At 35.2% G+C, this 13,079-nt stretch overlaps 1 protein-coding gene across 4 annotated transcripts in view; it reads right to left on the bottom strand.

Moving 5' to 3' along the window:
- Nucleotides 1-13,079, bottom strand: part of LOC120531608 (protein phosphatase Slingshot homolog 2-like) — a 104,467-nt gene that overhangs the window by 32,292 nt on the left and 59,096 nt on the right. Inside the window, exons 1-2 of one of the 4 annotated variants that reach the window (XM_039757179.1) lie at nucleotides 5,366-5,454; nucleotides 3,496-3,555 (exon numbers count right to left, since the gene is read on the bottom strand). The exons of 1 other annotated variant lie outside the window; for it this stretch is intronic. In XM_039757179.1, the coding sequence (XP_039613113.1) occupies nucleotides 3,496-3,533 (38 nt within the window). In that variant the 5' untranslated portion in view covers nucleotides 3,534-3,555; nucleotides 5,366-5,454. Of the gene's footprint in view, nucleotides 1-3,468; nucleotides 3,556-5,365; nucleotides 5,929-13,079 lie in introns of those variants that run through there. 2 more of the 4 variants (XM_039757177.1, XM_039757180.1) reach the window with 2 other exon arrangements.

Here is a 13,079-nt window from a genome sequence, read left to right as displayed (position 1 = left end):
AGGACATGATTGCAGTCTCAGGCAAAATAGGCTCCATAAGCTCAATTACTAATATGCAGACCTCCAAGTGTAATATAAAATGGTTTAAAACTGTAGCAGTTGAATATGGGCTGGGATTAAAGACGTAGATGCAGCCCTCCTAAAAGAAAACTGAATAATCAAAATCTTGTCCAAAACAAAGGTGCTAGTGAGCTGGATCATATTTTTTATACACTAGGGGACCACTTAGAAAATAGTTCAATAGCCATCTTTAAATTAGCAGCAGACAGGAACCAAACAAAACATAGCTGAAATCTTGCTTTACAGATTCAGCACGACAAAGCAGAAAGTCAGAAGTGGATTAGCCTAATAGCGGACCCCAAAGGCCATTCATATAGTCAGTTCTGGCATGCTCTAGACTTACTATCTGAAGTGCATTCACTACAAAATTACAGGAGAGAGGAAGAACCCACTGGGAGGCCCTGACAGACAGACTCACTTCTGCTCTCCCTCATTAAATCCATTTTATGTTACATACTGCACTTAAATAATCAGTGTTTTAAGTTAAATAAATGAATAGAAGCATGGAGGAAGAATAAAATACAATTTCCACAATACCATCAAAAACGATTCAACAGTTAGAAACTAAGGAACCACATTTAGCATTCTGGCAAATAATAGCTTATCTTTGTGATAGTGCAGTCTGTAGAAGACTAAAGAAAGGTTAAAAAAAAAAAAAAACGCTTATAGAGCGGACAGTGTTAGCCTCAAGTACTTTTCACTCCTCCCTTGCACACTATCAACTGAAATTTCAAAAACTGCTTATCTTAAACTTCAACTCATTACCCAGACAGTCACATTCGCAAGAAAATACAAACAACATACTAATAACACAAGGAGAAACGTAATAAATATTATTCAGCATGTGGCAGGCCATATCCCACAATGGAAACTGACGGGAAAGAAAAATTATACATGGAAACAGAATTAGAAAAAGAATAAGGAATATTAACTTTCCTAATTAACAGATTGATACTGTAGATGGGATCTTGACGATTCTTATCACGAAGAACATTTTATCTCCTTTTTTTCCTTTCTTTTTTCAGTAGAGGAGTCACTGTCATTGTTATTTTGCCTTTAGATCCCATCATTTTCCTAGACTGACAGCAGACCAGATTTTAGATAAAGGATGTGAAGTTGATAATATCAACTGACACATTGTTTTACTGTTAAAATGAAAACACAGCCATCAATTAGGTATAAAAACAGATGTACATCTACACAATAGATTTTTATTAAAAATTAAGAAATTATAGATTACTTCCCAATCCAAATAAAATACTCAAGTGCAACAACAGTTAGATAAAATGTTTTAATTCATACCATACTTCTTACACATTTTATATCTGTGACAACTGGTGATCTTTAGCAATCATATAAGCAGTATTGATATAAAGAGTGCAACTTAAAAGCCTACCAACATTAACAGTGGGATATAGTTGGAAATGTTAAGATTGTAGGACTGCAATGTAGGTTTAAAAGTAGTCAAGGTGGAGAAACTGATTAGGAGAACTAGTGTATGCAAATGCAATATGCTGAAAATAACTAACTTAATGTCAAAATAAAAGATGCATGTCACTCTGACGTAATATTCATTTGTAGTTCCTCGTTGAAACAATAGGACCCTTTCAATGATGCACACAGATGTCCTATCTGGCAGTGAGGCACATGCGTCTATTAAAATGTCTTTACAGTGTACCAAAGGCAAATGACAAAATATAAACAAAACAGCAATAAAAAAAATAAAACAAAATGTGTGTTTTACCTCAGGAAGCATAATTACTACATTTTGTTCCCTAATGAGTACAGTACTATTAAAATGAGTTTTAAAAATGGTTAATAACCAATAGTGCAACATAGTAAGCTTAAATAGAAAGAGTAAACAGGATGTAAACCAATAATATCACAAATTTAAAAAGAACAAAGAAGATGGAAGTATAAGGACGCACAATCAGTCAAAGTTCAATAGAATGTTTTTTTTTTTTTTTTAAACTACAACAAGAAATGGGATTCACTTGTATGTGAATGTGAATCCTGAAATAGCTTCTCAGTTAAAGCAAAGAAAGAAAATAGATTAAAATACCAGAGGTCAAAAACCTGCAGCACTATTTATGATCAATATTCAATTAATGCTTTGGAATATAAAGGCTAGAAATACACTCAGGGTAATCTACAAGACAGAAACTGGAACTTAAAAAAAGCAGTCTTAAGAAAAAAAAAAACACTTTTGTATATTTATTTGATGATGACATCCATGCATCTAAACTAATGACAGGGAAGTGAACTTCTAGAAGTGAATGCATCATGGGGACAAATCAAGTTTCATTTGTCTGTCTATCTATTTTCAAGACCAGAAGATCAAGTCCAGTTTAAGTGTTTAACATGTTGCTTAAACAGTTATGTTTATGGCCAATTTCAACACAAGAATGACAACTCTACCAGGATATGGAAATTACAATAGAAACTGTTCCATTTTATTGACATTTTGAAGACATGTCTTTTTTTTCCCTCGGACATCCAAGCACCAGAATCTCTGAAAGAAGAACAAGGATTTAGCATGGACCACAAAGCCCAGTCATTCAACAGCTTGTGCACAGACAAAGTGGTTTTGGAAAGTTAGTTTACTAATTTGAAGCATGAGGGAAGAGAAGGAAGACACACAGCCTTTCAGAGTTCACAAATTAAAAAGTACAGGAAAATGCAAGGTAAAACCAATAGCCTGTCTACTGTATACAGTCAAAATAATATTTTTCAGTTATCACAGAAAGTATTGAAACAAACTCAGATATAATGTTAGGCTGCTGCAAGACAAACAAGCAGCTTAGTGGATGACAACGATGACAGGATAATTAAAAAACTGAGAGCATTTAGATGAACACAGGTGACTTAGCACTACAATAATGATTTCATTTACACTAAACTTCATCCAAAGAGAATTGTTTGATAAGTTGCACTAGCATTAAGCCACAGTAATCGTTAGGCAATGTTATGCTCACCATGGATGATTTAATATTCTAAATATTATAAAATGAGAATCTTCTTGGAAGATTAACCCTTCCAGGAAAAATCAAAGCAGAAACATAGTTACACTTGCCATGTGAGCACAATTTTGAGCAGAATCAGACCACTAGCATAACACAAACAATGCTTTCCATTAAGCAGTAAATGAATCAAACAAAATACAGCAAGCCAAGCAAATCTCTCTGGTCTGCATTTGGGAGTTCTGCCCCTGAACCTTATTACCTTTACTAAAATAAAAGTCAGCAATAACTGCATTCCTACCAAGCATCAACTCTTTTCCCCTAAAATCACAAACATAAAAATCAGGCAAAATGTAGACATGGTGAAATTTTCCATTTTACTGTAGTAAATGTAGTTTTATTCTAGGTGGAAAATACTTCATAAGCATACCAAAATAAACAAACTAACCATACTGTCACAGCATGCAGTTGCTACCTTTCTCCTGGTGCACAGCTCAAACAACCAGGAAGCATAAATTTTGAGGTTCAGCACCATCTAAAAAACGGGGGCAATATAAACTAAGTTAATAAAACAATCGCACCGCTTAACAAAATAAGTACAATATCTACCAAAGAATCTACTAGAGACTTTCTAATTAAGATGAATTTGCTTAATTGTCTCAACACTTAATTATCCTACAGTTTCAGATTGGCTGATTACATATAATTTGAAAGACAGTTTAATGAAAAGAATAAATGCTGATCACTTTTTTGCTCTTCAATTACCTTAATTTCAGTTAGTAAATGCTATATATGGATACTGTATTACATGACCCAAAATAAAACAGCTAGAATACATTTCTATACAGAAGGTAATAGAAATGTTTCCCTTGTACAAGAACCAAATATAATTCTTGACCACATTCAAATTTTAAAACAGAAAATGCAACCATATAAAATGCTCAATGAAATATACTGAGCATACAGGGCTAACAGAGTAAAATTTAATTTCAATGCCATAATGTTCCACAAACCTATGTAAGGCGTTCAGTACAAAAACTGCCCTTGACTATGATGAATCGGACTATGATTCATTAAATGTTTGTGCTTAGAATGCACACCTGTTGTGTACATTCTAAAAGTTTGGAAAAGAGTAGTGCAATCTTAAGTTCTCTAGTAGCTGCCCTTTGTTCCATCTATTTTGTGTTTAAAGGAAAAAATGCATTGATCTACTCAGCTAAATGAAGGAAGGTACAGAAAATCAAATAGGATACCTTATGCAGAATTTAGTCAGCAGCAAATTCACAATACCTTAGATACTTAAAATAAAGTACACTGTATAGTAAATAACGCTGCTAAACTACAGCCAGTTATAAAACTGCAAACAAAAAGAATATTTTGAAAATATCTACAATACAAATGAACAATGACAATAATACTGCATTTGATGTACTACATAGAACCTTTCCCTTGCCTAGAGAATTTTTTTTAACCACACAATAAAGAATATTACAAAGTATTTTGGACAGTAATAAACACAGAATTCAGGTTGACCTTTATATGTCAATGATAATAAAATACAGTAGCATTATGAAAACGTGTGCATGTTCAACACTAACAGTTTATATGGTCCACAGGAAAAAAAGGGAAACAAAAAAATCAAACTCTCTGTATCAACTTGATTTAATATATCAACACATGCAACATGTCATTCAAGATTTTTTTTTTTTATAACTGTGAGACATTTGAGAATTAAATGATGCAATTAATGCAGGGTAAATGTTACAATATTACAAAGCAACATGATATTAAAATGGAATATTTGCAGGACAAAGGAAACTCCATTTAGTGTAAGCTACAAAAACACTACTTTTATTAAGTTTTCTGTAATTGCGCATTTATACATGTGTTACAATCCAATTGAAAACTGAATAAAACCATTTGCCCTCTGGCCCACAGAAATGCTGGAAGCCAGTGGCTAACTGTATTCTGGGAATCGTAAACTGACAATATTAGTCATGACCCCAATCAAATTGGCATATAAGCCTTCTATCGCCTTCATGTATTTAATAAGAACAGCCCTGTGTATTAAGTAATGAGTTAATGCTTGCGAAAAATAAAGTAAAAAAAAAAAAAAAACCTTACATAATGAAACACTACTAAAGTTTCGCGTGTTTATATATAAATCTCACATTGTGCTGCGCGAGGTAAACACCGGCTTTAACTTTGTTATATGACTCGAGAATCTCGACTTTCTGCTGAGATGATTCACAGTCAAACTGGCTCCACAATATACGCAACCGGTACAGCTACACACGTTTATAACGTTCGAATACTTGTAGTTTATGTGCGTTTCCTGTACTTACATCTGGTTGATGGTGTTTTGGGAAATTACTGCATTTTCAGAGAAGTAGGGCATCATTTTCTCCCCGCAGCAAGAGCAGATGTGTCCGGCTTCACACCTCCCACCGTCGGAGACGCTGCCCAGAGTCATCGGGGCAACTTGGACAGCTTCATTAAAGATCTGCTTAACAGAGTCTTCCACAGTTATCCCGTATAGTTTCCATTTTTTGCTCACACGAGACAAACGTCCATAAAAGTTTGAAATGGTAAATAAAAACAGCCACTCGGTATAGTTGTACAAGCAGTTTAGCTTTGTTTCCGTTTAGATATGTTTTTTATAACAGAAAAAAAACATAATCGCGTCCAATTTCAGAGTGCCTATTAAGTGTCTCCATTGTCTTATGATAATTGTTATTTATAATTAAGGTGATGAATTGTTCAAGCCACTAGCGTCTCGTACCTCACACGCAAATCAGAGCGACTTTTTCATTCTCCTAACTCCCATCCGGTCTCGCCGACTACACAGCTGCGCTAAGCAAACGTCTTCTTAAAACAAGTCACTTGAGCAGCCGATAAGGGCAAAAAGAAAAAAGGAGAGGCGGTGCTTGCTGAACATGCTCACCCGGCAAAATGGAGGAGGGCGTGGTACAATATACATTCCCTAACCACACCTACCACAAGGCGTGACGTAAAGAGCAATCCGCAATTTGGAAATATATTTCCGGCTGTTTCATTATACTCTGACAGGCAACACAAACCCTAAAGCATGGCCATAATTTTCTTAATGTATTTTTATGAATTATTTTCTCACAGTTTTCATAAATTGGCTTTTACATCATTTTGTGTGGACTGGCATTCGCAGGAAATATTCTGCTTTTCCTAATCGTTCTTCCTTAAAATGACATCCCGTACCACTTAATAGGAGACGTGGAAGTAACAAAATCTCTTTTATCATGTTTGTTACTATGATTCTGCTGGATTTATATTTACAACGGCTTTATGGTATAAGTAACACAAATTAAAACAACGTGTTCTAGTATTGCTATTTTATTTTAAATACCACGAAAATTATTCTGATTTTAGCTTACAATTACTTTCAATTCTGTCATTCATGGCATTACTTTTGTAAGCTATTCTTTTTTGCTAATTGTTTTGTGAATAGTTTTTGTCAGAACCTCTGTACATAAGCAACAAAATATTCTCAAACATACTTTCAGAATTCAGAATTGAAAAAAGAGTGCCAATCTTAGGGTAAAAGTTAGGAAACAGCACTGGAATGCCAGTCCATTGCAGGGCACTTTTAAACATACATACACTGTTGCACTCACACAGAACCAATACAGAATCAACACACAACTTAACATGTAAATCTTTGGATATGTGGAAGGAAAACCAGAGAAAGACCAGATACTTTTTACTTTTTACTAATGAAAAAAAAAAACACATAAAGGAAGAAGAGGTATGGAATATTAACAATAGACAGGCAAAGCCTGGGCATAAGACTTTTAGTTTTGCAGTAAAAAAACAGTATGTTGGCAGAAATTCAGAAGTTAACTCTTTCACAGCATTTAATATTCTTATAAAGTAACTATTTCTAATGATTAAAGTAATCATGATGGACTCTAGCAGCAACATGTATACTTGTCAGACAAGCAAGAATTCACTGCAAACTGTACTTGTGACATAAACTCTGATTTAAAACTTGAAAGAAGCAGCCACTCAACTTGAGAAAACATTATTAGTATACTACAAAATCAAGAAAATTATAAGGAGAAAACATTTATCCACCATATATTAATATAATAATTTTCTTAAAATTATTTCTATTTTTGTGATATAAAAATAACCATTGATTGGTTGATGGTCTAGGATTAGTCAGTCATAAAACAAAACATGAATACAAATAGCATGTTTAGTACAATTCCTTTGTATTTATTTATTTAAGTTTTAGCTAAAATATATTAGTACTTCCGAAAAACTCAGCATATACGTGATATGATATGACTGACACATAAATAAAGTGACCAGTCTGAATGATATAGTTTCTAAGGTTTTTTAGTTATAAGAAAACAGTTTCCTGCGGTGGACTGGCACCCTGCCCGGGATTTGTTTCCTGCCTTGCGCACTGTGTTGGCTGGGATTGGCTCCAGCAGATCCCCGTGACCCTGTGGTTAGGATATAGTGGGTTGGATAATGGATGGATGGATGGAAAACAGTTTCATTTGAAGTAATGAATTCAACAAAAACGTTTCATATCTACTACTATATAATAAAATGCCAAGGTCTATGTTTGTGTCCAATCCCTCTGAGTAAACTGACCAATTAAGCTTTAGTGAAAAAAGTGGAAGTGCAAGTATGACACAAGGAGTAGTAAAGGCATATGAGCTATGCTGAAAGTCACCTTCAAAAGACAGAGGGTGCAAAAGCAAGATGCGGGGCAAACAAGGAACCTCGAAATAACAGTCTGAGAAGTACACTTCACAGGAAAGCACTTTACAGAGGAAGAACTCGTTCAGAGAGGTTCAGGCACAAGGAGATACAGATGAATGGTGCTGAAAGTACATGTCAGACAAGAGATATGAATTATTTTAAATATACTTTGTTACCTGTCTTCGAAAGGCAATGTGGCTAGTCAGTAATAAAACAGAAGGGAGCTGAGTAGTGTTGGAAGCTGTTAAAGGCTAATACTGTATATTAAACACCCACTACAATGACAAGGAACTGTATTTAGCTAAAAAAAAAAGGCCTGAGAGGATAAAGGTTTTAAGTTTTGTTATTTTAGCATATACAGGTTACACTGTTATAACAGCAATGATGCACACCCCAATAAAGCATGTTTCATGATAATGCAGAGTTACAGCATTTATGACATGAAATACTGGGTTACAGCACATTTCATGATGTAATGTATGATAATACAATAGAAATTTTATTTTCCATCCATTCATGCATCTATTTTCTGACCTGTTCAATTGAAGGTTGTTAAAGAAGAATGGTTGTGAGAGGTGGAGGTAGCCACATATCCTGGCAGCAATGGACACAAGGTGGGATCCATTCTTGAAAACAGCATCAATCCATCACAAGGAATGCTCATGAACATACTAATTTAGAGATGTCAATTAACCTTAACATTCTTTGGGATATAAGAAGAAAACCAGAATACACTGAGAACCCTCACCTCAAGCTGACTTCGGGAAAACTTTTAAATTTCATACAGGCAGTGCCTAGTCCAAGATTCATGATCAAAGCCATGCACCTCTTTTACTCTTATCCATTGTTACTTTAAAGGCTTACAAACACCAGCTGCTTTGTAATAACCTGGGTTTAAATAGCATTTTCTTCAGATATGATACCATCACCGACTGTGGAATTACATGAACAGGGAAGAACAGGTTTATAGCGATTGCTCAATGAATACAGTACATGTAATAAGTAAACATATGTGATTTTGCACTTCTGTGTGTGCACATGGCACAGAAAATAATAATAATAATAATAAAAAAACAGGCTCAGAATAAAATCTAAGCACATGCATGAGGCAGGAACCAATCACTGGAAGGAGGTCATTCCATTTCAAAGCATTCAAAGCATACAAAGTCTGCACTGTTGACCGATACACCGCCATTTCACTACAGATACATCAGCGCTTGGTCTACTGACATTCAAGATGCACCATATCAAAGACACTGATAAAGTAGGTCCAGCTGAATTTGTTTGACTAAATGCCCAATCCAGCAAAAGTAAAGGAGAAGCACATTTAAGACTGAAGCCAGGAAATACTTCTTTACTCAAAAAGCTAAATGAATCTGGAACAAACTACCGAGTCATGTTGTTGAAACCCAAAAACCTTGGCAGCCTTTAGCAAATATCTGAGTGAGATATTTGAACGTCTTGGCTATTAATTAAACAAAATAGTTAGATGAACTGAATTGTTTCCTCTTGTTTGTCAAATTTCTTATGTTCCTATCTTGAAGATTAACACAGCATCATGTAACTATTTAATTTTAATTACCATTCCGGTTATCTGCAACTTCTGCTGACCTTATAAACCCTTCCTTTACTGTGCTCCTGTTGATATTATGATAATTCACCATCTAGAACTAGCACTAACTTTAGTGCTATCCTAAAATAGCCTGTTAACTTTCTACTGCTTTTCCAAACACTGAAATATTTTGAATGTATTCTGAATTTTTAAAGTTAACTAGATAAAGGTGCCTGTTAAATAAAAAAATGTAATTAATTGCTTATTTTTTCAAATTACAACAATCTTTAATATAGCAATAAATATTTGGCTCTTGTTCAAAAAGCGAATGCCAAAAGCAGATCCTGGTATATTTGGCCTTATCCCCAGGAACCTTAAGTTCGGGTTTTGTAGTAAGGGCAGGCCAGTCTAAAACAAACAACAATAAGGACAATTTTAAGATTAGGCACCTTTTAAAATTTAAGGTCAGGCACCCAATCTAATTTTTAACTTTAGGGACCATGAAATAAATTGGCGGTGTTTGCTTTTTGAACAAGACCCAAATATTTTTTTCTTTACTGCTGACCTCAACATATTTTTGTATTTTGGCATTCAATATTTAATTTTGTGATTTGTCCATCTTGCATTTTCTTTAACCTTTTTCCATTCATTCACACATTTTTCAAAGTTCATCTTTTCATTACAATTAAGTAGAAAGCTTGAGCCTTTCTTGACAGACATGACAGCAAAGTATGGAGCAACCCTAGATGAGATATGAGTCCACCTATGTACATAACCACTCACTCATATTGGGCCAATTTACAGTTGTTGGGCAGTCTAACACAGATATACTTTGTTTGGTATGGGAAATAAATAGCCCAACCCCTAGCCTTCCAGAAAAGTCATATAGACACTAGGCCATCGTTTAAACACCACCCAGAAAGAGACTTGTCTGGGAACAAAGCTAAGGTTGCTGGAAGTGTGAAGCAGCACACCACTTACTTTGCTACCTTCTATTTATTTTAATATGCACCTAATCCAGTTCACTTATGTAGCTTACAGTAGAAGAAACAAGGTTGTATCACACCCAGGTTTGTATACCAGCTAATTACAGAGCAGATCCACATAAACACTCAACCCAAAGCATTTCAGGACAATAATAAACCTGATAGCTGCTCTTTGACCTTTTGGTGTAAACTGTAACTCCTTTCAGGAAACAGACCCCGGAGCCCAAATGCTAATTCTGCACGCTGCTCACTACAAATGCTGTGCAGCACACATATTATAAATTACAGCTTGGCTATTTGTCCATATTTATTAGTAAGATTTTTTTTAAATATCACAGAGAATTAACAGTAATTGTTAGGTCAAGCAGACAAATGATTAAATCTTGTGTTATTAACAGCTTCCAGTCTATTTCCTGTTTCTCATCTTCATGTCACCCATAGCCTCTGCAAGAATGCACTACTTAGGCATTGATTAGATTATTATTCTGAAGGCAAACCACTAATCAATCACAGACATAAATAACATGACACAATTCAAAGAACTCAGGGTTTGCAGGGTAATTTACATGTTTCATCTTACAGCAATCAGTGACCTTTAATCAAAAGCATTTAGGGCTTTATTGGATTAGAGACAATTATGGTAAGTGTGTGAGTGCTAATTAATTTACTCTTTATTAAAGGAGCACACCTCTGGAGAGTGGAGAGGTCACTGCCCAGCAGAAGGAAGGCAATTGAAAAGTGTAATATATTTAATACTGAAATGTTTGTTTCTTTGTATGAAAAATATCAAGAAATTATACAAATAAGACCACAATATCTTCTTAAATAATACACTACCGTGGCTGTCTGTTTGCCTGTCCAGGATTTTAAATCACCTGTAGCAAGTAAACCGTTTGACCTATTGACCTGAAATTTGGTACACATATACTACATGATGTCTACTATCAGTTTTCGGGGTGATGATTGACCTCCAAGGTTATTCCTTTTTTATTTAATTTTAGAATCAACTCTCAGCAGCGGCCAGCAGGGCAGCATATGCATAAGGGCACCGTTCTCATCCCTACCACTTTTGCTGTCACTACCCCAACCTCTTCATATCTTAAATCATTCTTGAAGCAGATTGAAGACTTAAGTGCCAGCTTAAGTGAAAAATGAAGGAAAACGTACAAACTAATTGCAACATAAACACTGACTTAATCACTTTTAACACGAAAAGATGCTGACGAAAGAAGAGAGGAAGCAGGCTGCTAGGGTGGACAAAAGAAGAGCTGCTCTGGAAGCAGCAAGTGTATCAACCTCTGAGCAAACAAATGCTAAACGTACAGAGAAAGAGTATGAAAACTATGAATGTTCAAGTCAAGTGTATTCACTGCACATTATCGTGCAGTGCGCCATTACTGATATTATATATTAAGTAGAAGGGCAAATCCGTCCTACCAGAAGACATAAGAACTCAGTGAATCAGAGTATTTCAGACTGAAAGGATGCATGGACTAGACAATGGAACCTTTGAGAAGCTTCTGGTCTTGAACATGACACACTAGGGCACCGAGTCCTTCCACTTCAGGTGTGAACAGCATAATACCCTAAGACACTGTTTCTCAACCACTTTGTGGCGACCCACTTTTGGGTCAATGTCAGTGGGTCGCAAGTCACTGTCTTTGGGCAAAATGCCATTTTAGGTATTGACTTGCTCATGGTAACACAACTTTTGCTCTTATAATTGAGCTTGTCTCAGCATAGGGAAGCATGTCCACCATGGGGAAAACCAACATCATCCCCTGCTCTTGAAACTGTGCTCTTTTCACCAAGGCGGGAACCAACTGCCACCCTCTTTTGATTTCTGTATGTGAGTTGCCAGTGACCTTACATAAGTAAAACTGGGCCCTGAGACCATAATGGTTGAGAACCACTGCTCTAAGAAATCACTGAACTACCACCTGCAATAGAACTGAAGAGATGCTATTATATATTCATTGAAGTGTGTTTATGTCCAACTCACAAAAAAAAAGGTGATGTTAAAATATTTCAAGGGTTAGAAATCTCATTTTATATTATCACTACTGTGAAAAGTTGTTTTGCCTTAATACTTAACATAAGCAAAATTTCCTCTTGGGACAAGCAAAGAGTCTTCATTCGTTTGTTCTATTACTTTAAACAGAATCTTGAGCTGAACAGAATTTCACTTGTGAAACTGCAAACTAGTGCTTACAGGCTACATTTGTTTCAACAGGATTATAGGTTGTTTTCCATCTGTAGCACTAGAGTTACACCTGGCTAATCCTTGTGAAGTACAGCATATATACAGAAAAAAATTGTTCCTGTGTGAAATAACATTTTAAAAAGCAGAACTGGAACATTCATGGTGTAGGGCTGCATTAAATTTATTTTCTGCTACCTGAACAAATTAAAACAACTAACTGTTCCAGAATAATTCTTAAAAGACCTAACAATATTACAGTATATTATGGTGGTGAGGGCACTTGTTTTCAAATCTTCATTTTCAGAGAAAGTACAGTGAAAGCCCTAACAAGAATCTCCCTGAAAGGCCCCAAATGAACCAGCTGTTTATGAGCTGTCTCTGAAAAATGCACCATATCAAAATGTGAAAGTTTAAATGTAATCAATTTTAAAGGGAGGAGAAACTGTGATGCACTTAAAACTAGAAATTAATATGAGATGACCTTCAAGAAGCAAAAGCAAGAGGGCAAAAAACTCTTTAAACAGGTAAGAGGATAAATAACCTTGTGCCAAATGATTAGAAACATG

This window comes from Polypterus senegalus, chromosome 6 (assembly GCF_016835505.1).
Source record: "Polypterus senegalus isolate Bchr_013 chromosome 6, ASM1683550v1, whole genome shotgun sequence".
NCBI classification, from domain to species: domain Eukaryota; kingdom Metazoa; phylum Chordata; class Cladistia; order Polypteriformes; family Polypteridae; genus Polypterus; species Polypterus senegalus.
This window is presented reverse-complemented; position numbering and strand designations above follow the sequence as displayed.